We start from the raw sequence: 27,040 nt of genomic DNA, 5'->3' as shown, positions 1-27,040 counted from the left end.
CACAGATGGTTGTGATCTGTAGAGCGAGGGGAGGGAAAGTTTAACTCCCCATGACGTTGACACAGATGGTTGTGATCTGTCGAGCCAGGGGAAGGAAAGTTTAACTCACCATGACGTTGCCACAGATGGTTGTGATCTGTAGAGCCAGGGGAAGGTTGTGATCTGTAGAGTCAGGGGAAAGAAAGTTTAACTCACCATGACGTTGCCACAGATGGTTGTGATCTGTAGAGCCAGGGGAATGATGTTCAGCTCATACATGATTCTCAGGATGTATGTGGAGTCCACCAGTGACAGCTCTATGAGCTGCAGCAGCTGTTTGGAGGAGCTGAAATATTAAAGGATTGTGATTTACACTCATTCAATATATCTGTCACAACCAGGCTACAATAAACAAAAATAACAGCAGTATCACTATCCCCCGCCATGGGGCACAGTAGAATCTTCTTTGTTCACATAGTAGTGAAAATAAACTGTGAAATAGAGTCCTATAAAGCCTCAAGAAGATATAGGCACTTAGGTTGCTTTATGTCATCAGAAAAAAGGATTAAATGTGAAATAAATACACACAAAAGGCATTATATATACAAGCCTCAAACGTTTCCGAGAACTTGTTCCATAAAAGGAATAACTCATGAATATTAATGACCCCACGACCTAGTTTGGCGATGTTCGTAGAAGAGAGTTCTGCTGTATTGCCATCGCATTTGTACATTCTAATCAAGTTATGAGTCATAATACTTATTTTAAATAGACAAAATAGCAGTTCGTAATGTGGGTTTGTTTACGTTGTACATATTCTCAACAACAAGTGCGTTAAGTTTCAAATGTGGGCCCACCTCAAATTTTCGATTAGGCAAACGGAGTTAGCTCCCTTCTCGAACCACCGATAATGCGATAAAAATAACAACCAAAAAAAACCTCAAAACAACTATTGAGGTACACCCAGAGTAACATATAGAACGATTCTATTCTATCACTACATGATTTTGTTTCTGCTTCAAGCTCTTCCCATAGGACGGCATGACTCGCACAGACAACTCCATTTAGTGTAGCAGAGCATGCTGTTCTGACAGTACCACGTACCTGTACATATTTCTAATGTCATCAAACTCCAGTTCCACACGTTTTTGCTTCAAAATCTGATTAGACAATTCTGTTAGGTCGTAACTACGGCAACGGAGTAGTTCGCGTGCTGATATTTTGATGTCACACAACAAACGCCCACAAGCAGCAGACTTCTCACTGAAACCACGTCCTCCATGACCACTCTGAAAAATATCATTCATTCAGAATTGAATTCATTGGCAGAACTTTACGTCTATACAAATTTGAAACAAAGAAAGGACTTTTGACAATTGTATTTACTAAGAGATGTGACAGCTGTACTTACCGAGAGTTTAGGCATGGTCGTCCGCTTCAGCCTTCCTATCTTGGACCAGTGTGGAATCTTGTTGGCATTGATTCGATGCAGGAAGATGTCGATGTCGAACCCAAAGATATCGTGACCCTGAAATACAGTTTCTAACTGAAGAAATATCCTCTCAAGATAAGCCTTGTGCAGAATCATCAAATTTCCCCAATTTACTCCCAATTTACATACATTTCAAGACAATATTAATAGCACAACAATTGTTAATATTCCAGCAACATGGGGAATGGGTACCTGATATGCTGTGGACATAAAACCTTCTAGGGCCCGTAGGCAGCTTGGGTTGTATACTCCCGAAGGAGTTGAGAATGATAACTGGAATGCAAACGGATCCACTGGTCGGGGAACAAATGAACAACATTTGAGCAGATACTAGTACCTGGACACCTGCAGTATATTATAAGGGTAACGCTATTTTTCAGGATATTATCATTTGCAGAAGCCCGAGGTCTTCCATTAATGGCCTGAGGAAATGAATAATGCCCTGAAAAATAGCGTTACCGTTATCATAGCTAAAATGGATGGAATTTGTTATCAAATAAAAAGAAACATTTACTGCAATCAACACAAATGTCACTGACCCACTTTTACAAACATGGAAACGTCAGAGAACAAACCAGATGACGTCACTATTCAACGTGACGTCACCTATCCATATCCTATGACGTCGCCTAACAAGGGCGTGATAGTGGCTCCGTTGTCAAGCAATATGAGGGCCTTATTGAGTTACAGTGGCCTGCTGATTTCTGATAACATGCAGGCGGTTTACTGATAATTCTATCCATTTTAGCTATAAAAATGAATAACATACCACCTACTATACAAAAGATGGGTTGGTTTACTTTCCTTCTATTGCCTTGCAACAAGTCCAGAACTTCATTAAAATGGTGTACTGCCAGCATCAGCAACATTTGAAATCCGTTTCCATAGTTGTCAGATTGACATCATTTGCCTGATCCAGAATATCAGCGAGATAATTATCCCCCACACGTACCACGATGATGTCTGGGTCCACTTTATGTATCTTGGCCAACAGGAAACCCAATAGCGCCCTCTCGTTAGGGAGGATTTCCGTCTTCATTGTCCGACTCTATGCACAGAGAAGTATGGTGTAAACTTATTGCCCAAAACTGGCATCCACAGGAGGTACTGCTTGAATGAGGTCAAGCAATATCACCTTGGTATCACAATGAAATTGCATCACAATGCTTTCTAAGAAAATGTCAACGGTCACCATAGTGTCACAATCAAATGACATCACTAATCTCTCTGCCACTGAAGCTGGTTAGCGAACTACTTACTCAAGACACTGGCTAGAAGTGTTTGAAATTATTTCAAATCCCAACAAGACAGTCGGGTAGGTGACCCATAAATGTTGCCTGCCCGCATTTAGACACCGTCAATATTGAAAAGTCGCGAAAAGTAAGAGCCAAATCATGTCTTGATTCAGTTGATGTGGTGAGTGAGTGAGTGAGTTGGGTTTAACGCCGCTTTTAACAGTATTCCAGTTATATCGTGGCGTGTCAGCTTAATGTGGGAGGAAAGCCCGAAGTGATGCAGATTTGAAACCAACAAGCACGGGTATGGTGCTGACTAACCTAGAAACATAATCGGGGCGAACCGGGATTCGAACCCACAATCATAGGTTTCTGGCGTGCCCAAGGGACGCAATTCTGCACAGCGAAACGTCGCTCTTAATTGTAATAAAGAAGTTGTTCATCCATAAATTCTTATCCTTACTTAGTCCTCCAACTTCTAAATGCCTATCAAAGAAGAAACTATATTATGGCAGCCTTCAAAGAGGTTGATATAACAGGCACTGATCCACACTATCTGGTACAATGATACACAATCAATAATGGGTCTTCAGCAACCTATGCATGACGTAAAAGTTGATAAGGCTAGTCGTAAGAAGCAACTGAGAGCATCGAATGGTCAGACTCGCTGACTTGGTTGATGCATGTCATCGTACCCGAATTGCGTGGATCGGGGGTCATGATGTCAATCACTGGATTGTCTGGTCGAGATTCGATTATTTACAGACCGCGATCACATAGCTAGAATATTGCTGAGTGCGGCTTTAAGTAAACAATAAACAATCAATAATGTCCATTTTGTTGCCTCTTTCTACCAGCACAGGACATTATTATTTGTTGCTCAATGCTGCACTTTGCAGTTTTCCACCTATGAAATGGCGGCCTACAAATACGTCTTGACCAGACAATACAGTGATCCATTGATATATTGAGCAACGAATCACGCGTTCGGGATATGATGGCACTTATTTAACCCAGTCACCAAGGATCTCAACACGATCATTCCGGCGTCTCTTACCATCAGCACACGTTGCTGGGAACGAATATTCCAACCCAGGTCCCCCATGGGGTGAGACCATAGTCTACAAAGCATAACTCACTTCTTTCTGGGCTTTGTCCTTGAAGTCATAGGGGAATATACAATCATTGGGCCTCGATATCGCTGCAAGAGAGAAAATATGTCACAGAACAGTTACTTTCAGAAGTAAGTGGACCATCCTCGTGGATCCAGGTTGAGATTTGAGTTTTATTCTCTCCACACATTACACAATATTACACAAAGCATTGACTGTATCCTGGCACAAGTCCACTTAACTCTTCAGTAATGGGTTTGTAAACACTACTGTATAGTAGCACACTACTAGTCACAGAGACTCAGTACTGCTGTAACGGTGTACAATTACTGAAGAGTACAGTAACGGGTTTGTAAACACTACTGTACAGCAGCACACTACTAGTCACAGAGACTCAGTACTGCTGTAACGGTGTACAATTACTGAAGAGTACAGTAACGGGTTTGTAAACACTACTGTACAGCAGCACACTACTAGTCACAGAGACTCAGTACTGCTGTAACGGTGTACAATTACTGAATACAGTAACGGGTTTGTAAACACTACTGTACAGCAGCACACTTCTAGTCACAGAGACTCAGTACTGCTGTAACGGTGTACAACTACTGAAGAGTACAGTAATGGGTTTGTAAACACTACTGTACAGCAGCACACTACTAGTCACAGAGACTCAGTACTCACCACAGAAGTGTTGCTGGAAGAGCTGTGAGGGAGCTGGCTTGTCCATGTGGAAGTTGTTGTGAAGCAGACTGGCCGCCCCGATGATCTGAAAGTAGTGAAGGGGAGGTAACTCCGCTGCAGGTTCATATGCACACAGGATGCTAAAAAACATTATTTCCAAGAAATCGAGATTCAAAGCATCTCGCTTTGTCTCAGGACATTTAAAGTTAAAGATGGTTTCTGACTCACGATATCACATGACATCTTGACCAGACTAATGTGTTGTTTCACAGATGAAATGTTAAAATAAAGAAATAAAATGGCTGTTTTTGAATGAATAGCAAAATCTGCAAAACAAAGATATTCAGTCAAATTGGTCGTACAGTACACATTGTAAATTAAATGTTATACATAGTATTGTATGTTGTACATTGTATTGTATGCTGTATGCTGCATGCTGTATTGTATGTTGTACATTGTATTGCATGCTACATGTTATATTGTATGCCTTTATGTCATATTTTTGTTATACATTGTATTGTATACATGCTGCATTCTGTATTGTATGTTGTATATTGTACTTTGTATTGTATGCTGTACTTTATATTGTATGCTGTATGTCATATTTATGTTGTACATTTTATTGTATACATGCTGCATTCTGGATTGTATGTTGTATATTGTACTTTATATTGTATGCTGTATGTCATATTTATGTTGTATATTGTATGTTGTATAAGGAAATCTTTAAATCAAGTAAAAACAGTGATGACATAAAGTTGGAGCATCATTACTTGGGCGGGAGACTGTCCGGCACAGATCGGTGTTACTAACCTCGTTCTGGTGGGTCTTGGGGTTGGGGAGGGTGAGTAGGTTGAGGGACATGACCACCAGGGGCGGGGCAGCCACAGAGGCGTCTTTCACCACGGTGATGTAGTCAGGCCTCGTCAGCACAGCCTGAAATACACCGACTCAGGGCTAGACGATCCACCAATACATACATGCATGTTACGTCAAGGTTGTTGTAATGAAACAAAATGACACGCTTTATATTGCAGATGTGCACACTTTGATTAAAAAACAGCTGCATTTTTCAGTCCATGGCTGTTTTTCAATTTAAAAAAAGCAAGGTCTCCGGATCTATTTTTTTATTTATGTATAAAATTTTCAACTTTCATAATCAGCTTGTGTCTTTGTTTCTGAATCAGAATACATTTTGTGTCATACCTTCACTATTGCGAGGTGGACCCAATAATTACCCATAATAATAATCAGTGAGGAAATGAGCGACTTTGGTCACCGCAATACATTTACCACTGTTGAAATCCACGGCCATAGGAATGGTGCTCACAAACTCAGATGCAGAATCCATGATTCAAACCCACAATCAGCACATCCTGACCGAACTTAGAGACACAACTCTGCACAGTGAATATTGATGCTGATGATAACAGGTCACCTGACTCACCTCAACTTTACACCAGCTGATGGGAGGATTCGGGAGCTCTGAAACATGGCCCGAGGAAAGTCACAGTAACTAAACTCTACGTCTCCAACAGGGTGAAGGTCATGCAAGTTTACATTTCATTACCCATTGGGTTAAAAATAACCGATTTCATAAAAAATCATATGCGCACTAGTGCAAAGATCACTTCAGACGCACCAGTGTAATATTTACGTCTTCTCAACGGCATTGTTGATGTCATTCGAATCTTATTTTAGTGTAAGGTCGGAATGATGTCACACAAGAAACAACGTCAAAGCTGAAGATTGTTGATGTCATTTGACAGTTTTGGTTCTCTAAGACGGTGGTTGGGATCAGTGCATTTTTCTAAAGGGGAGCTCAAAAGAATTAGGAAATAATTGGTAATAATTCATGTATTACATATCGGGAAATACAAGAATTCTTTTCGTAAAATCAGTGTGACACACATGTTTGGATAATAATCTCTATATTTTACACTTAGCATCATTGTGTATGAAAATGTACACTTCAGGCCTCACGATTCAATTTGTTACAGACTTGAGCACATTCAACTCTAACATAACCAGCAAATAATTGGACTGACTGAGTATGGTTTTACGCCTCTTTTAGCAATATTCCAGCAATATCACGGCGGGGGACACCAGAAATGGGCTTCACACATTGTACCCATGTCGGGAAACGAACCCGGGTCTTTGGTGTGACGAGCGAACGCTTTAACCACTAGGCTACCCGACCGCCCCTCAAATAATTGGAAGGGAGATAACTGGTTTCTGACTACAAATAGATACAAATGTTTATTTTCTCTGAATACTTTAACGGATGGTAATTAACTTGAGATGAAATTCAGGATTAATTTCAAAGATTGACTTATAAATTGTTGCTCACAACTGATGTGTTAAATCTCTGACATGTGAAATCTGATTTCAAAAGTAGTTTACAATTATGCAGTGAACAGAAAAAGCGACTTACGTGGTGTCTTTAAGTCCAGCCATGTTGGTCCCTTCATCTTCCGGTCCAACAGCAGCAACTCTAAACTGGAACAGACAAAATAAGAAGTGATCAGTGCTTAATGGCACTTTGAATAATATTCCCGTTACATCTGAAAGTCAACTTTAAAGAAACACTGACTACATTTCTCTGAGAAATCTAGTCAGTATTTCTTTAAACTTCAGTTTTCTCCCTTTACTAAATGAACTACATAATGATTTTCAACGGTATTGTTAGCGGAATTATTATTCAACAAAACTGCAAATGTTGCTGTCAGAGCAACAAATGTCTTCAAATGTCTTCAAATGTGCCTCTGTCCGTCCAGCAGTGAATGGGTACCCCGTATGTGAGGTGGATATTTTGTTTGTTTGTTTGTTGTTTAACGCCGCACTTAGCAATAGTCCAGCTATATGACGGCAGTCTCTAATTAATCGAGTCTGGACCAGACAATCCAGTGATTGGCGTAAATCCTAGCAATTGGGATACGATGAGATGCATCAACCAAGTCAGGGAGCCTGACCACCCAATCCTGCTAGTCGCCTCTTACGGCAAGCATGGCTTGACAGTGGGTACAATGTGTGAAGCCCATTTTCCGGTGTCACCCGCCGTGATATTGCTGGAATATTGCTAAACAATGATAAAAGCAGCGTAAAACCATACTCACTCACTCTGATGACAGGGCCACCTGGGGCCCTCCCTGTAGTGATAACGTACCTTGAAGTGTTTGTGCCAAACACGTGGCTGAAGGTTTCTCCCTGTAGGTTCATTGGCAGCTGCGGAAGGTCGGCCTGCATCAAACAAGCATTGCATACTTTGTGCTAGTTTCGTAATTAACACACGTAACTCATAAAAGACAGAAGACAGTTCTTCATTTTTATGTTGTAAGCGAAAGGAAGTAAACATCCAACTGAAACTGGATAGTTTTTATTAACGATTTTTTAATATCTACACTGATCTTATTTACATCACTTTTCAAGTAAAGTCAATAAGATACCACCACATTTCCAGCACTTCGATGATGAAACTGCAGAATTAAACTACTTTTCATCGGCCACGGTTAAATTCAAGCATTTCAAATCTGTGCAAAGCCTGCAGTATGCTAAAATACTCAGGAAGACTATTTCATAGCTCATGTGAATAACAGCAGCTTTAGGCTCCAGTCCGAAACCCAAGTCTAGTAAAATTCTGTTCAGTCTGGTAAGCTCAGCTAATAATACTCCATATTTTAACCCTTAAAATCTACCTAAATGATCTTAAGAGCCATATTTCGCACAGATTGTAACTTCACAGCGACCTCTAAATAACCACGTCTGGGCCAGACAACAAGTGGTTGAAATAATCAGCGCCATCCACGCAACTGAGCCCGACTACCAGACCCAAATTTGTTGCCACTTACGATGAGCAGTAAGGGACAGGGGACTTACAATAACCGTTCCCCACGGGGTCTCCTGTCAAACGCAGCATGTCATTATTTCTAGTGTTCTAGAACATATTCTCTATGACTTATTATAGCTAAAATGGATAGAATTATCATTAAACCGCTCGCATGTTATTGGAAATGAGCAGGCCACTTTAACTTGATAATGCCCTCATATTGCTTGACAACGGGCCATTATCACGCCCGTTGTTGGGTGACGTCATAGGATAGGGATAGGTGACGTCACGTTCAATAGTGACGTCATCTGCTTTGTTCTATGACGTTTCCATGTTTGTAAAAGTGGGTCAGTGACATTCGTGTTGACTGCAATAAATGTTTCAACAAATTCCATCCATTTTAGCTATAATAACGGTAACGATATTTTTCTGGGCATTATCATTTGCAGAAGCCCTCGGTCTTTTCAACTGACCTCCTTCGTCGGGCAGTTAATGGAAGACCTCGGGCTTCTGCAAATGATAATGCCCTGAAAAATAGCGTTACCCTTACAATATGCCTTCATACTTGACACATCTGCAAACACTTACAGCATATCGGACCTCCAAATACTCGGACTCCACGGGCACATCGGTCTTCTCAAAGGCATACTGTTTGGTCACTTTCTGGCAACAAATTCACATACGAGGGAGGAAATTAGCATTTTCTTAGCTACAAAGACAAATTTGAAAGTTAAATTTCGTCCCTATATTTCTACCTTTATCTTAATAACTAAAGAAAAAACATCTTGGTTCATGAAAAAAACATCAGAAAACAATTGTCCCTGAAAACAACTGAAATCTACTGTAACATTGTTATATACCTGGAATATTGATGTAATGTCAACATGCCCAAAAATACAATCCCAAACATATATGTGTCAAAATGAACATCAATGAAGAAATCCCATTCCTATGAACGCAAAAGAATTTCTAAAGGTTTTGATCACTTCTTAAATTATACAGATCAAGTTGGACAAAAAGGTTTTTTTAGAGTAAAAATATCATAAATACTTATTCTGACTCATACTAATTACCTATCTCATCTCATTTCCAAAAGGTAGCGGAAACTTCCGGTGCTTTGTTCCCAGATACCAGAAGAACATCTCACCCAAACACACCTCTGAGATGCGCAGGTGCACCAGAACCATGTGACCAGGCCGGTATACTCGTCACTCTCTCAATTCCCTTACCTAACGGCCGAAACACCCATCAGGGGAAGAGGGGCCAGCCGGGTTGTGAAAAGTTTACCACTTTATTGTGGTCTTAAAGTGTTTGTGTTCAGTACACATACCAAGTTTCACGTTGATAGAAGCTTACCATGCACTTGAACTTCATTATCTTGTGTTTCTCGGATATTTTGTCGTTGAATTCGGAATACACATCATTCATGGCGACAGGGTCCCCCGTGTCTTCTCCGGTCTTCGGATTCACACGCTGGAAATCAATGCCCTCATTCATGAAGCTGTCTCCATTTTATTTAAGTTGCCATGGCAACTCAGTAAACATTGCTTAGACACCAAAAGGACATTTTTGATAACTACCAATGGTAACGCAATAAAAGCAAGATAAAACGACAAACACAAACCAGTACTGGGTAAATACAGACATTTGGACTGTAAATTCAAGCACTTTTTTAGCAAATTGTTTTCAAGGTTTTAAAGGACCATTTTCATGCAAATTGTTTGATATTCATTACTTAGAAGTTGATGGATGACAAGGTAGACACAATTTTATGGATAACAACTTCTTTAATACTGTAAAAAGCGATGTTTCAGTATAGATCCTTGTCTTGCTTGACAACGGTATAAGGATCTACACCGAAACTTCACTTTTCACAGTATTAAAGAAGTTGTTATCCATAAAATTGTGTCTACCTTGTCATTTTCATTCATCCAAGTACATCCTTTGTCATTTGAAAGAGGGGGGTGTTGATATAAAATTCATGTGCTAGTTTCGTAATTTACACACATAGCGTATAAAAGACAGAAGCAGCGTTAGAAATTGGCACTAGTCCTAGACAAACTGCCCAATGGTAAAGTTATCATAAGGACTAGTAAAAATTTGCCCTTTTTAAGGGCTTTGCTATATGGTATCATTATAAGCATGATAAGGACTAGTGGCCGAAAACTGTTAGTTTCTAACCCTGCAGAAGACAGTTTTTTATGTTGTAAGCGACAGGAAGTAAAAACCCCACTGAAACTCGATAATTTTCATTAACAATTATTTCATATGTACACTGATCTTATCTACATTCCATCACTTTTCAAGTAAAGTCAATAAGATACCACCACAGCAGACTAAACTACTTTTCATCGGCCATGGTTAAATTCAAGCATTTCAAATCTGTGCAAACCCTGCTGTATATTACAATCAGATCGTCAAGCAGAAAAAGGCCAATCAATTCCAGATGTGTCATAACAAATCAGACACAGCGAGACATCAGCTACAACCAACCAAATTCTAATCCCCTTAGTAGCAATTTTACCAGTATTATTGCTGATGTAAATAGACAACAAAGTTCTTGTAAATAGAGCCCTTGGTGTATGGATCAAGAAATATTAAAACTACAAAATCTACGACTGGAAATTCAGACACCACAAAATGTGAAGTGAACTCGACAAGCAACGCACAAACATGTAAGCAGGGTTAGAAATTTATTCACTAATTACATTTTTACTTGTCCGCCAAAATAGCCCGCTAGCGGCTACAGAGTCACCATATATGGTCAAAGAGGTAGTCCATAATAGGGATCAACGGGTAGAAGAAAGCGGACTCGAGAACCTGTGTCTCTAAAATCAACCTTGAGTACCAATTCCAGTGGTTATATGCCACACATTGCACGGTCGAAGTCAGCATGTGACTAGACACTTTACAGTTTACAGTTTCTGTTCTATGTCTGCAACATGTCAATCTCATTAAAATCAGATCTTAGTTCTCGCTATCGCTAAACAAAGATCTGAGGACATCCCATTACGGGTCATGTCAAAACGACCTTTCATCCAACCAATCAAAGCATCGCTTACCAGATCGTGAAAGTGACAGTCGGAATGTGTTTCCTAATCATGCAACCTCGAAAACTTTAACACGGGGTATTCCGAACGAATGATTCCGTCAAAATTATCGTCTGTCTCACAGTACGTTGGAAGCACTGCCATACAATCCCAACCATATATTAGATATTCCTGAATGTTCGTTTGTTCAGTTTTCAAAATTTTAATCGAGAACTGTGTCAACATATTTTTCAAGCGTACTCTGAAATGGAAGTTGCCAGGTTGAAACGAGTGACGCAAGCACGAGAAAGCTTCCTTCTGATTGGTCATTCCATTGGTCGGTCAAAGTTTGCAAAAGGTCGTTCTGACGTGACCCGTAATGGGATGTCCTCAGATCTTTGTTTAGCGGCAGCGAGAACTCAGATCGGATTTTAATGAGATTGGCAACATGTAGGTTAGAGATGTGAAGATGTTATCTCCCCTGGTCTGGTATTCGAGCCCATCTAAATGTAATCTGTCAGAACCCTAGTCAATGAGGAAATTCCACTAGACCTTCTTGAATTCAGACAAGTGGTAATTCAAACACGGTTGGGTGATTCTGGACATACAAACTGACTTCATCAACTGTAGCCATCTTTGTCCAACCTACCGTGGCTCGAGGCAGGAAGTAGACGCGTCTCTCGATGTTCTTCACCGTCACGCAGCAGCTGACGTGCGTCTTGGCCGAGTCTATCCACACCTTCCCAAACAGGTAAATCACACCTGGAACCCAAAACATGGATTTTAACTGACCTTCATAGAGGAATAAATATTGCTGAGACCATTTGGGATAAGATGTGTTTTTGTTTTTCAAGCGCATAACACTCGATAAATCTTTATTACACTATGAATCATAAAAAACTGCTATTCTTATCTTTTTTAAACTCTGAAACGTGCAACGTAGATCGTGTTAGGTAGGCAGAGCAAGTATACTGTTTTGTTGGTCATCCGCCCCCTACAACTCCACCTCGGTGAAACCTCTGATCATCTATAACGCTCATCAGTTATTTGGACCCAAAAGGTAGCGATCTAGCGAGGGATCACTGTATCACAAAATGTACATGGCTATGCAACTTAATGTGTATAATTTAGTTTATACAAAGGAAAAAAATATTTGTAAGAGACCTAGAGATGTCTGTTTGAAAACTGACTTTTCTTACTTGTGAAATGTGGTATATTGATTGTTGCACAATATTGTTATGCCTACTTGTACAATTATGTAACACTAAAATACAATTGTGTTTCGCTGCCATGTACAATTGTGTTTTGCTATCAGTTCTACAATTGTCATGCTGACTTGTACAATGCGTAGGTCTTCAGCAACCCATGCTTGTCGTAAGAGGCGACTAACAGGATCGGGTGGTCAGGCTCGCAGACTTGGTTGATCCATGTCATCGATCCAAAGTGCGTGGATCGATGCTCATGATATCAATCACTGGATTATCTGGTCCAGACTCGATTATTTACATTCCGCCGTCACATAGCTGGAATATTGCTGAGTGCGGCGTTAAACAACAAACAAATTGTACAATGCGATTCAAGGGAGGATAACTCCCACTTACAACAATGCGGAATCGAGCCGTTTGTGCTACGGTAACCGTTGTACAATTGTCATGCTGATAGTTATACAATCTTTATACTATCTGTTGTACAATTGTGCTTTGTCATGCTTACTGTTGTACACTAAGTTTGACTGTTGGCACAATTGTGTAATCCTGTTGTACAATTGTTATGCTACCTTTAACACAATTGTTATTTGATAAGTGTCCCTCAATTGAGATTCACCAAATCATTTAGATTGGGACTTCTTTCTAGATTATCTTTCCAGTAATATACAGTATTTGAAAAAATTGCATAGGTTATGATGTGAAATAGTCATAAGGTGATTTTTGGCTACCAAACCTGTTATTCCTCCACAGCAACCTGACACCCCTGACCTTGACCTCTACATTCCTGGCTGCATGTACTGATCTTCATAAGCATCTAGCCAATAGAATCGAAGCACCCGACACCCCGACCTTGACCTCTATATTCCTGGCTGCATGTACTGATCTTCATAAGCATCTAGCCAATAGAATCGAAGCACCTGACACCCCGACCTTGACCTCTACATTCCTGGCTGCATGTACTGATCTTCATAAGCATCTAGCCAATAGAATCGCAGCACCTGACACCCCGACCTTGACCTCTACATACTTGGCTGCATGTACTGATCTTCATAAGCATCTAGCCAAAAGAATCCCAGCACCTGACACCCCGACCTTGACCTCTACATACCTGGCTGCTTGTAATGATCTTCATAAGCATCTAGCCAATAGAATCGCAGCACCTGATCCCCACTGTCATTGGTCGTCAAGGGCAACTGGGAGGAGTCGACGTGCACATCAGTGACTGTCATTGGCTCTTCCATTTTAACACTTCCCCAACCAGTCGACAGAAACTCTCCACTGAAAACAAATTCTGGTTGTTTACTTAGGTTTTGGTATACAGTAAACTTCAGTCATAAAAAACTCAAAGGGACCATTAATGTTAGTTTGTTATATCCGTTGTTCATTATACATATTTTGAACGTCGGACATCTTCGATTAAGTCACAAAAGTGTGCACTGTACATGTGCTGTATATTCTTAATGCATAACATAAATAAAAACATGTTTCTATGATTTTGCTTTGACCATTCGTTGAAAGACGTACTTCCTCACTCTAGTCATCACATTTTTTACACAGACTATATCCACTTCAAAGGCTATAGCCTACACTGTGTTGCTATTGTTATTTGAGGATGTAATTTGAGGACAAATGTCAGTACTTAAGAGTAAATCAATTGTCTTCAATTGTTTATTGCCGCTATGAACAGCAGTGCCTGGCTGCGGATGACACATGACACGCGAGGAGCTCAGCTCAGGGGTTAACAGTTCGTTACACACTTAAACATTATCGCTGTCGGAGTACACACGGGACTACAAAGTGAGTTTGCTGTATCCGTTATTTCGTTATGAGCATGTTCGTTATATCCATCAATTCCATATGATAAAATATACAGCAAATGGCCAGGACCAAACAAACAGTTTGTAATATCTGTGTAAAGTGTGTTTGTTATAAGTGAGTGAGTGAGTGAGTGAGTGAGTGAGTGAGTGAGTGAGTGAGTGAGTGAGTGAGTGAGTGAGTGAGTGAGTGAGTGAGTGAGTGAGTGAGTGAGTGAGTGAGTGAGTGAGTGAGTGAGTGAGTGAGTATGGTTTTACGCCGCTTTTAGCAATATTCCAGCAATATCACGGCGGAGGACACCAGAAATGGGCTTCCCACATTGTACCCATGTCAGGAATCGAACCTGGGTCTTCGGCGTGACGAGCAAACGCTTTAACCACTAGGCTACCCGATAAGTGTAGTTAACTGTATTTCTATAACCATTATAACGTGACAAGATGTTTTCCTCGTAGACAATCTTCCTTTTATCTCATAACTTGCAAGGGAGCAGTTGGTCATATTTAAGTGCAAAAATCAGGTTGAGGGGAAATTTTGCTTCTTATGCAAAAATCTATCCTGGTGTTATTTTGGCTCCTATTCATAGCTTATCAGTTAGCTAACAACAAAACAGGTAAGGTGAAATGGGGTTTAACATCGCATTCAAAATTATTGCACTTATATAGCGATGTGCATGTGTGTGTGGCTGCTTGTACTAGTTCGGATTAATGTCTGTTTTATAGTGCTAGCCCACTGACATACTATGCCGCAGTTTAACATGGATCCGATCAGACACAGTATAGTGACACCATGCCATGTGCCAGGCAGGGTAACAATAAGTATCTTGTTAATGTCTTATGAACCACCAACCATCCAGGCAAACGCTCTATCCACTACGCCACGGAGGCGGTCAATGAAACAGAAACAATCTGGTATATATTAAGCCACACTGCTGTTTTAACTTTGTTAACTGTGTTACATTCAACTTAAAGAAGATACCATATTCGACGTATTAAGCGCCCAGGGGGCTCTCAAAATTTGAAATAGGAGGCTCTTATTAGAATAATATTTTGGGGGAAAAACCTGAGTTGAAAGATTTTAAATTTCGTGGTTTATGCTGACAGCCTGAAATGATACGAAATAAAAGTCTGTGCATATTATACACGACAGATACATTTATCCAGAATTTCATTGCCCATAATTAAGGGTGCATATAACACACGAGTGCATATTATACACAAATAAATAAGTCTTGTGTACCTTGATCAAACGGAAGGGGTGCTAATTGGGATTGTTCACAAGCCAATATATTAGCAAATATCGCCGTGGACGCTTATTACGTCGAATACGGTAAGTGACTGTTGAGTACATACTTGGTGGCAGGTTCTGTCTTAACTGTTGGTTTCTCCTCCTTCACTGCGGGCGTCAACACTTCCGGCACCTCGTCATCGAAGTCAATGTCATTCAGGTCCATAGCCGAGTCGTCTGGAAGAAAGGAAACAATTGAGTTTCACAAGACTTCGAACTTTTCATTAAGGTTCAAAACATAAAAAAATTGGTTCTCAGGCAATGACTTTTGAAAATATAGTGCAGGTGGGCAGTGTTTTTTTGTGTGTGCTTGTTCAAACTAGTATGTAACCAAATAAACAGTTTTGTACCATCAACCTGGGAAAGGCCTTTCTACATAAACAAGCATACAAACTCCTATTGCCACCATGACCATAACACGAGATCCACAGTAAAGCAGTGTGCATGTAAAGGGAAGTAACTGTGTGCTATATTGGATCGCATTGTCTTCTTATTTTTTTATTTTTTTGAAAATGGAAACAAAACCGAAATGTGCAGCAGACAGTTAGATGCGGGCGGTGCCTGAGAACTAAGACTATTGTTTTTTTTAGCCTTATATTCTTGGCATGTCAGGTAAATGTCTGTCAAAAGTTTCAAGTGACACAGGATGTGGATGTTTATCACGTTTGTGAGATCATTCAGGGCGACTTCAGGACTTGAAAAACATCATCAGTGGATTAGGGCGTGGTTAAAAGACAAGGGACCGGTTATCTGTTCCGGGCAGGGTAACAACAATCTTTTAACTTTTTGGTATGGCTCAGCCAGATGATTGTTTGCAAGAGTGAATTAAACACCAAAGTCAGCCGTCATATAGAGAATCTCACCCGAGTGTCTTTTAATATCAAATATATCAACACGAGTTGATAAAAAGTGGGAAAACTCTGAGGCTTGCCGAGGATTTTTTTCCACTTTTATCAACGAGTGGCGTACAGGTCCTAGGTATATACTGTAACACAATGGAGAATACTCCTGAAAATCGAGGATGATGTCCGGCCTACCTTGAGACACGACATCTGTGATATCGTTCTTGTTGTCATCCACGTCCATGCTTCCATAGTCCTCAATCTCTGGCATGTCGTCTACAGGCTCCTGCTTGACCTTCACATGTCTGACCTTCACCTCCTCAGAATACAGCTCCCTCTTGATGTTCCGTGGTTGTTTCACCGACTTGATCGGCTTCACGCGGGGGGAGGACTTGTCCATGCTGAACGGGTTGGCTGGCCTACAAGACAAAACCACCAGATTAGCACTGGTACTAAAACACCTGTACACGCCTTCAAAATCAACCCAAAATCCTATACTCTGTGTGTTAAGGCGACCTGGAATGAAGCACATCACAAGTGCGCACACAAACCTTATATATGCAATAAAAATATGTTTATCTTGCGTTGTTTTTTTCTATAATGATAGGTCGCGTGTGTAACTCCAGCACACGTCGCCATTTTGTGTTTACACGGTACGACACCAAATTGGTGCCCATAAAATAAAGTTCATTAATGAAGTATTAACATATAAGAGACAATGGTGAGTAATTTAATCGCCAATTAACTATGTTGTAACTAACTAGGCTTATGTTTGCTTCACATTCAGCGTGTTTATTCCACAATCACATGTACACACCGTCTCCAACACTCGTTAATACAACTGTAAAAACAGCGGGAATTGATTTCAGCTTCACCGGTTATCACATGTTAGGTCACATGTGCAATATACAAATGCTTACCGGTACTTCCGGCTCTCTACTCACGGATGTTGATTGTTTTACCGTGTCAGGTGGTTTGACAATCTGCATCGAGGCGAGGGTCATTTCAACTTTATTTGCAGAAATTATTAAATTTTATTCAAGGAAAAGAGATACAAATCATGTTTATGTATGGAAATAGTTATTGGAACAGTTATTTAGGACGAAATGCAAAGTTTTTTTGTCAAATGCTGGGCTGGCTATCGGACGCCGGTTGACATCGCCAGTGGAAAAAAATGTGAGATCTTCGACTCCGTGTATAAGACGACCCCCCTTCTTAACCCCCTCATTTTAGGTACGAAAAACTCGCCTTATACACAGCGATATACGGTATTTTCCTTTTCAGGTGTAACTTCTTTTCAATGGAGTGTGGTCGATAATTTGGGGGTGTTTGTGGGGCAGCCATCAGATTCTAACAAATTTGTGGTCACTAAACTTTGCGGATCCGTGGAAGATTCTCATCCCTTTGAATCACAGACGTATGATTGTGAAACTATACCGAAGATCTTGTTCTTTTTTTGTAAATTGTAAAACAGGGTCTCCCCTCCCCCTCTTCATTTCAAGTATTTTTTTGTCAGCTGGACAGTCTTGCTTGACAACGGTATAAGGATCTATACCGAAACGTCACCTTTACAATATTAAAGAAGATGTTATCAATAAATTGTGTCTATTTTGTCAACTAAAAATACAAAAGGCCTTTCATGAGAGTTCATGAGAGTGTACTGAATGATGGCTGACTGTGACAGTTAACTACTAACTTGGCTGGCTTGGTCTTGTTAACTTTAACTGGCACGGGTTTGAACGAGCTGCTGTTGGGGCCTCGATGCAGCTCCTCCATAAGGTCGCCTAGCAACTCATCGTTCTCCAGGGTCACATTTTTCTGTAAAAAGAGACATTAGATATGAAACTTCAGTCGATATACCACACCTGCAGGAGGCAGAAGTTTCCGTTCCTGGTTTGTATTTGAAGTGTGCATAGTTACCTCACAGTATCCCAGGAATAATCATCATTCTTTGTTTATTGTTTTCACCTGATATTACAGAAAAACACCGTCCTTAATCCAAAATTCCAACCTCAATGTGATCTTGACAGTGACCTTGACATTCTTTAAACGTTCAGAAGTTGCAACAACTTCCAAACTTCGGGATGTTGCAAGTAAAGATGCAACAGTAACTGACAATAAATGATGCCTCAAAGATGACCATGACCTTGTGTCAGGATTTTTTAAAATACATGTAAAAATGAAGTGTCAGTGTTACCTCCGGCTTCTTCTTGGAGGTGACTGCCGCCGCGGCAAACATGCTCTTGATGTCACTCTTGGGCTTGGTCCCTGGACGCACAATATTCTTGTGTTTCTTGTCCGTTTTTTTCTTAGCTGAAGGGAATCAATCATGTTGTTTGGTCAATATGCATCCAACGCACCCAAAAAAACTAAATCAATTACCTCGCAACTGATATTTATTTTTTATGTTTGATGCCAGAGTCATTGTTATAAATATTGGTGCTATATCACAGTAGCCTGTTAATAATAAATTCTGGACCAGACAAACCAGTGACTGATATTGTAAGCAATGATCCAAGCTGTCAATTAAGTCGCCTCTTACGACAAAATGAGGCTGTTAGGACCAATTCTGATCCAGAATCACCACGGGGGGAAAAGTTTGAAGTATTTGATGGGAAAATGGTGTATTTCTGGAAACATCCATACTTTCAACTTTCGTGAACTCATCTCCATCCAGATCCTCGTCAAAGATTTCTCTTCCATCTTCCACATATCCTGCTCCGTCTAAAGAAGATGAAACATAGTTAGAAAAATTACAGATGTATCCAGGCAGCCTGTAAATAGCCAAACTTGGACAGACAAACAGGTGTTTGATACTTCGTCCCCTGGGGGATAAAGAACCACCATCACTGCCCGAGGAACACTTACTGTATTCAACATAATAAGCACCCAGGGCGCCCTCAAAATTAGAAATAGGGGGCTCTTATTAGAATATTATTTTGGTGAAAAACATCAGAGTTGAAAGATCGTAAATTTTGTGGTGTATGCTGACAGCCTGAAACGTTTATATACGACAGATATTATTTTTCCAGAATTTAATTGCCCATAATTAAGGGTGCATATAACAAATGTATAATTCACGAATAAATAGTCTTGTGTACAAAATATTAATCGGAAGGGGTGCTTATTGGGATTGTTCAGTAGCCAATATTTTAGCAAATATCGCCGTGGGTGCTTATTATGTCGAATACGGTAAATCCAATCTCATTAAAATCAGATCTTTGTTCTCGTTACTGTTTGTTTCTTTGTTTGTTTTTAACGCCGCACTCAGCAATATTCCAGCTATATGACGGTGATCTGTAAATAATCGCTTCTCAATCAGACAATCCAGTGATTGATATCATGAGCATTGATCTACGTAGTTGGGATACGATGACATGCATCAACAAAGTCAGCGAGCCTGACCACCCGATTCCGTTAGTCGCCTCTTACGACAAGCATAGTCACCTTTTACAACAAGCATGGAATGCTGAAGACCTATTCTACCCCGGACCTGCTTGGATATCTCGCTACTGCCAAACAAAGATATGAGGACATCCCATCATGTCCATTACGGGTCCCAATCTGCGTTTAATGAGATGGGCTTAAATTCAACTCTGAGACAACCATATGGTTTGGGGATTTTATTTCTTGGTGTTCCTATTCAGATTAGGCTACACTTTCTGTATTTTAAACTTGGCAAATTTTTGCTATATTTTTTATATTTGGCATTATCATGCTGAAGTTGTTTGGGTCAGGGTAAAACCATTCTAGTTGTGTTTCGAGTACAGGATATTTACTATTTGCACATTGACATCTCAATATATTTTTATTTCAAATAAGGTTTGTTGCTTTATCATGATTACCATACATCCCTAGTAGGGGTGTCGCGATCAATCGAAATATCGATATATTGCTATTGGTAAGCACTTAAAGTCAATAAATCGATTCTTAAATCAGTTTCCGATCAATAGAATCGATTTCAGTTAGGAATATCGATAGTTTCGATTGTATGTACCATATCAATAAAATACATGCAATGCTGTTCAATTTTGTTTTTGACTGGTAGTAATTTACACATGGTTCTTAAATTATTAGGGTAACGGGAAAATAAATCAGTCATATCCCAAACTTTACTTTTTATTTGTTGTTATGGTTATCACATTCAAAGGAAACTTCAGTTCCAAGGTTTAATTCAACTCTAAAATCCGTCTAAAATGATACACTAAAAACTATCAATATTTATCGCAATAGTTTCTTTCAATATCAAGTTATCGCAATAGTGATTTCCAGACCAATAGTCACCCCTAATCCCTAGTGTCTTAAGGTGCAGCCAAACACCGTTGTGTCAAAGATGAAGGGACCTATGTAAATACTTTGACTTATCCGAGGTTCAACACAACCGAAACATGATGAATAAAAAAGGAATACAAGGGGCCGAGTTTTAACTTCGAGACAACCATAAGTTCGACCAGAGCTCCAGATAACTTTTTGAGCAACTGGGTTTTACCTCTAGGGTTTCTATTTTAATTGGGTTATTACATTTTTCATTGGGTAACCAATATTTTTTCACTCATCTTGTCATCACTCTATTGTGTTTTTCCCACAATTAGTGAACATTTTAAGTTTAAGATTTAAAAAAAATTATATAATGCCTTGGATGTATATAACTGTTCTAAATATATAGACTTTACTCGGAAAGTAAATTAGCTCATAATTGTGTTTTGGAAATTAGCTCCTTTGTACGCATGCTGAAAATGGTTCACTGAGTATTTACGCAAGCTGTTTTTATACATATGGGTTTTTCATTTAATCCATGCGTTTCTGTACGCAAGTTAATTGAAAGTAATTGGGTTTTAAATATTTTGGGTGGGTATTTTACGCAAATAAAGTGCTTATCTGTAGCTCTGTTCGACACATCCAAGTTCGACACATTTCGTATTTCGTAAAATTTTACCATCATCTATGATCCAGTCATCTTCCTGCCGCTGTCTGACGATCTCCGAGTATTTACTCTCGTCCACCACCTCGTACACATCCTTCTCTTCCTCCACCTGCACACAAAGTCGGCCATGGCAATTTGATTTGGTTTTGTTTGTTGGATGAAACAGTTTGCAATATTCCAGGTTTTGACAGCAGGCTATATCAGCTGTATATAATCAAAAGTCAATATCATAAACAACGATCCACATACTTGGGTACAATGACACGCAATACACCAAGCAATCTCATTAAAATCAGACCTTAGTTCTCATTACCGCTAAACAAAGATCTGAAGACATCCCATTAGGGGACACGTCAGAACGACCTTTCATCCGACCAATCAGTGTGTCGCTTACCAGATTATGAAAGTGACAGTCGGAATGTGATTTCTAATCATGCAACATCGAAAACTTTAACATGGGGGTATTCCGAACGATAGTTACGGGTTTAACAACTGAATCCTTACAATCTAGACCATCTATTAGCCATTCCAGAATGTTTTTTGTTCAGGTTTCAAATTTTTAATCGGGAATTTGACAAAATATGTTTCGAAGCGAAGTCGCCAATTTGAAATTAGTGCCGTAAAGCACGAGAAAGCTGCCTTCTGATTGGTCATTCCATTGGTCGGTCAAAGTTTGCGCAAGGTTGGTCTGACGTGACCCGTAATGGGATGTCCTCAGATGTTTGTTCAGCGGTGGCGAGAACTAAGATCTGATGTTAATGAGATTGTACACCAAGCCACCGAGTCTGACCACCCAATGCAATAAGTCGCCTTTCCTGACAAGAATTGGTTGGTGGGGGACCTGCAGGGCAAGGTGTTCACACGTTATGGAGAGTGAGTGAGTGAGTGAGTGAGTGAGTGAGTGAGTGAGTGAGTGAGTGAGTGAGTGAGTGAGTGAGTGAGTGAGTGAGTGAGTGAGTGAGTGAGTGAGTGAGTGAGTGAGTGAGTGAGTGAGTGAGTGAGTGAGCGAGCGAGCGAGCGAGCGAGCGAGCGAGGGAGGGAGGGAGGGAGGGAGGGAGGGAGGGAGGGAGGGAGTGAGTGAGTGAGTGAGTGAGTGAGCGAGCGAGCGAGCGAGGGAGGGAGCGAGGGAGGGAGGGAGGGAGGGAGTGAGTGAGTGAGTGAGTGAGTGAGTGAGTGAGTGAGGGAGGGAGGGAGGGAGGGAGGGAGGGAGGGAGATATAACCAGGCAGTGTTCCCGCTGGCTATTGAAACTGTCAGTCCTGGTGGACTGGAAACTCTAAAAATTACCAGTCCCCACTAATTTTTGTCAGTCCCAACTTACAACAAATAAAAAACATATGAAAATTACCTGGTTTTAATTCCTTCAACATCATGTTCAATGCAATGACGTCTTGCAGTAATTCAGTTAAATCTCCATGTCATTCACACAAAGTTCAGTTACAAATTTCTCCTTTTTAAAAATATTTTTACATTAAGTCACTAAAAATGCATATTTAACCTCGAAGCAAGGCAAAATGTTATTTCCTTGCACTAAAATTGACAAGGGGAAACCCTGATGGTGACAGACAACTGACTTCATTCTAAAAATATACAAGTATATACCTTATAAATCTTAAAAAAACATTGGCAATATTCATATAAGTTTATATGAATATTGCCAATGTTTTTTTAAGATTTATAAGGTACTTTATTTGCCGGTCCACAGGGACTGGCAGTCACATGAATTACCGGTCCAAGCCTAATTTTACCGGTTAAAAACTGGTAATTACCGGTAAACGGGAACACTGCCAGGGTTTAACACGATGCACAAATGTGCATCTTGTATGCACAAATGTAGAGAATAGACGCAGAGAAAAAATATACTGCATCCCGCAGAAGCGCATAATAATATTCATTGTACCTATGGCACATCAAGATCAGTTATGGGCGTCTGTCATTTCATCCATCAATCATGACCACTATCCACATTATCACTGATTCATTCCAGGCTTTGAAGTAATTATCAAAATGTACAGAACACTAATATTGCCAGCTAGGTCCCTTAAAAAGAATTATTGGCAGTCCCACGGCCCCCCAATTTTGTAAGTCAAGGTAAAACCCTGTGTAACACTGGTTTGAACAGTATTCCAGTTACATCACGGCGTGTCAGCTTAATGCAGAAGGAAAGCCTGAAGTGATGCAGGTCTCAGACATTTACCATTTCGGTGAAACCCACAAGCACAGGTATGGTGCTGACAAACCTAGAAACATAATCGGGGCGAACCAGGGTTCAAACCCACAATCATAGGTATCTGGCGTGCCCAAGGGACGTAACTCTGCACAGCAAATCGCGACGCCTTAGACGACTGGGCCACCCGTGCCCCCTCTTACATTACAGAAGATCACGCAAACCAAGAACATACTACTGCTTTTGGTCAAGCCTTATTAGAACTTGATTTTACACGGGTACAGTAAGAGTTGCAAGTGACGCGTCTCTTGACAGCAAATTCAGCGTTAGAAATTGGCACTAGTCCTGTAGTCCTTACCAAACTGCCCAATGGTAAAGGTATCCTAAGGACTAGTAGAAATTGGCCAATTTTAAGGGTTTTGCTATATGTTATCATTATAAGGACTAGTTTCTAACCCTGAAATTGCAGCACCTTAGACGACTGGGCCACCAGTTCACATATTATGAGATGTGGTAGTATATAGATACATCATTTTGGCAGCTTATATAGCTGTGTCGACACCAATCTCATCGTCGCTTACCAGATCATGAAAGTGACTGTCAGAATGTGATTTCTAATCATGCATCCTCCAAAACTTTAACAGGGGGTATCCGAACGATACATACGGGTTTTACAACTGAATCCATACAATCTGGACCATCTATAAGAGATTCCAGAATGTTCTTTTGTTCAGGTTTCAAATTTTTAATTGAGAATTTGTCAAAATATGTTTCGAAGCGTTGTCGCCAATTTGAAAATTACACAGACATGATTGTATTGTTGTTCGTTGTTCATTTGCACATAAACCTTCTCATTGCATAATCAACCGTTTATCGCTGAATGGAGTTCTACTAATCTGTTTGAAAACATCCGCGGCACGTCCCGGAAATACGATTGTTCTACTAGTTAACTTTTCACACTATACATCCTTTGATCTTAGAAGCGCGTGCATGCAATAAAAAAGAACCACAAGCGAAGTTAATATTCTTAATTAGTGGGCAATCCAATTTGAGGCGACATTGTCAACTCACATGTAGTTGCTGTCACAACACGGCGGTCATTCCTTATGATTCGGATCAAGTAACCATATCAAACCAATTAATCTGGCTTGAATGTGTATCAATATTTGTATGAATGTGTATGAATGCGCATAGTGCTGGTCAAAACTCTCGTTTTCCGTATTTTAAGCAACATGACCAATCAATGCCACTGAAACACTCTGTACTTGTGTAATGAATTGTGATTGGCTCTTCACTCATAGCGTCTGTTACTATCATTATCGATCAATATTTTCATGTAAGTAGACTACATTCACATTGAATGTGACAGTTAAGGCTTGTAAATAATAACAAACGGTGAAAACATAATGGATATATATTTTTACACTATGAACAGTAAACAACTTGTATCATTGCAATGTGTGAGACAAGGCGAAGATCGTGAGATTGGCCGAGCGCGCTCCCCAGCCTCTGCCTCGGTTAAACGGCTCATCGTCTATAACGCCCACCAATTATTTGGTAGCGTTGTAGCGAGGGACCACTGTATAAGGTATCTTGATGAAAATGTAAAGCTCAGGAAAAGCCCTATATGCGTATATCCTATACTTCACACATTGTACACGTGGGGAATCAAACCTGGGTCTTCAGCGTGATGACCGAATGCTTTAACAACTAGACAAGCCCACTGCCTCATATTATGGCTTACAAAGAACCCTGTAAAAAAGCATAAACTGTCTTGAATGTTAAAAGAAATTGTAACCCTTGGTTGCAAAATCTAGATTAATTAAAACAATCTTTAGCTTACAAAAACCGTTTGACAAATGTATCCAACTTAAATGTGTTCTTACCTCATACTTATTCTTCTCCCCCTTCTCTTTGGTCTTCCTCAGTCTCTCGAAAGCAGCTGATCTGCCTGTCTTGTCAATCTTCTGACGCTTCGACCTTCCCCGCACACCAGACTCTGAGAACAAATTATCAAATCAAGTTGAGTGAATCATACATACATAACATCAATTCAATCAGGATCATACTTGGGTAAATATGACAAAGTTTAAAGTCTATTTGTGTGTATAATGTCAACATGACTACACTTGTATATAACCCCTTCCATCCTAATCGTCATAAGGATTTCGCAAACTTTGTTTAAGTAATCATAAACCACAAATTGATAGTGGTATATAGGGCTGGCTATTGATATAGATCATAAGAGATTGATAATCGCTTACTAAATATCAATCAATTATCGATAAATATTGGAGAAGGAACTTTGAGCAAATATGCAAGAAAGTCTCGAAAGAAATTAACAGATATTTCACACCTCTGGTGAGCCGTGACATATTTATGCATGGATTACTTTGTGGACATTAGGGGAGGGTCATTATTTTCAGGACATTAGCTAGTGCATCAGCAAACCTACTGTTTTTATGGCACGTCGCATATATACATTTAAGGCCTATGCATTTCATCATAATTCTTTAGAACTCTGACAACAATACCAATCTTTAATTTAGTCTAACTGTCATTGAATAATACGCCAACACTTCATCAGTTGTCTGATACTTTCAACATGTTCAATTTTCAGTGAAAGTCATACTTAATGTTTATACTGTCACATCTCATCAGTAAAATCATCATCATCATCTCATCTCCAAAACAGATGATATTCGATAACAATAACAATGTCCGATGGCAGCTCGCTGTATCCATCACTTCAAATTTTGTTGACACACGAGTAATCGGGACAATTTCTACACTGTAGGATCCATGATAATATATTTAAAGCTTATTCTTTTCGTTCCATCTTATCGATCTTTTAATATACATCATGAAATAGAATAAATACCATTTTGATCGTCGTTTCCCACTTCAGCAGGCTGAGGAGGCGCCATATTTCCCGCTTTAATGTGTACTCGCAACACCACTTCCATAAAATCATCACTTGAATTTGGAGAAATAGGCATCGCTTTACGGTACGGAGCTTTAGTTATTTTGTGTCATTCAGAACCCTTCGGGTTACAGATAGGACGAGGAAGTCAGAATGTACAACACGACAATGGCGTTCACTCGGGGAAACATCACGCTCACTGCGTTTTTTTACGTAATTTATGAACTGTGTATTTGTTGAATCTATTTGTGTCTATTTAACTGCATAGGAAATTTCTATCTTTTTATTAGCTTCTGGTACTTTACGTGGCGTGGTGGCTGGCTAACCATGTCACTCAAATATTTATGAAATGTTATGGATTATCGGATATTTTTTTTTAATCTTACATTTGATGAATCGACATGCATTTCATTTGTGTCACAAACTCATCATTACATTACTGTCTACGGCTGAAATATAGATAATTGATAAAGATAACAGCGTGACCATTTGCTAGATTCCCACACAGTTTTCACCCACGCCAT

At 39.9% G+C, this 27,040-nt stretch overlaps 1 protein-coding gene across 2 annotated transcripts in view; it reads right to left on the bottom strand.

The window, feature by feature from the left end:
* The window catches only part of LOC124116171 (DNA polymerase alpha catalytic subunit-like), an 84,532-nt gene that overhangs the window by 42,725 nt on the left and 14,767 nt on the right, over positions 1-27,040 (bottom strand). The window contains exons 1-22 of one of the 2 annotated variants that reach the window (XM_048387141.1): positions 26,475-26,558; positions 25,480-25,592; positions 21,440-21,536; positions 19,150-19,227; positions 18,701-18,816; positions 18,200-18,321; positions 16,699-16,922; positions 15,727-15,838; positions 13,671-13,840; positions 12,004-12,116; positions 9,682-9,798; positions 8,914-8,988; positions 7,666-7,739; positions 6,934-6,998; positions 5,947-5,984; positions 5,313-5,435; positions 4,500-4,584; positions 3,846-3,907; positions 2,424-2,519; positions 1,391-1,507; positions 1,084-1,268; positions 196-325 (exon numbers count right to left, since the gene is read on the bottom strand). In XM_048387141.1, coding sequence (XP_048243098.1) covers positions 196-325; positions 1,084-1,268; positions 1,391-1,507; positions 2,424-2,519; positions 3,846-3,907; positions 4,500-4,584; positions 5,313-5,435; positions 5,947-5,984; positions 6,934-6,998; positions 7,666-7,739; positions 8,914-8,988; positions 9,682-9,798; positions 12,004-12,116; positions 13,671-13,840; positions 15,727-15,838; positions 16,699-16,922; positions 18,200-18,321; positions 18,701-18,816; positions 19,150-19,227; positions 21,440-21,536; positions 25,480-25,592; positions 26,475-26,520 — 2,358 coding nt within the window. In that variant the 5' untranslated portion in view covers positions 26,521-26,558. Of the gene's footprint in view, positions 1-195; positions 326-1,083; positions 1,269-1,390; positions 1,508-2,423; positions 2,520-3,845; positions 3,908-4,499; positions 4,585-5,312; positions 5,436-5,946; positions 5,985-6,933; positions 6,999-7,665; positions 7,740-8,913; positions 8,989-9,681; positions 9,799-12,003; positions 12,117-13,670; positions 13,841-15,726; positions 15,839-16,698; positions 16,923-18,199; positions 18,322-18,700; positions 18,817-19,149; positions 19,228-21,439; positions 21,537-25,479; positions 25,593-26,474; positions 26,559-27,040 lie in introns of those variants that run through there. The other variant, XM_048387142.1, reaches the window with a different exon arrangement.

The sequence above is a fragment of the Haliotis rufescens genome, unplaced genomic scaffold, assembly GCF_023055435.1.
Source record: "Haliotis rufescens isolate VD_foot unplaced genomic scaffold, xgHalRufe1.0.p SCAF_67, whole genome shotgun sequence".
Classification (NCBI taxonomy): Eukaryota; Metazoa; Mollusca; class Gastropoda; order Lepetellida; family Haliotidae; genus Haliotis; species Haliotis rufescens.
The sequence above is the reverse complement of the archived record's forward strand: the minus strand, read 5'-3'. Positions and strand labels throughout refer to the sequence as shown.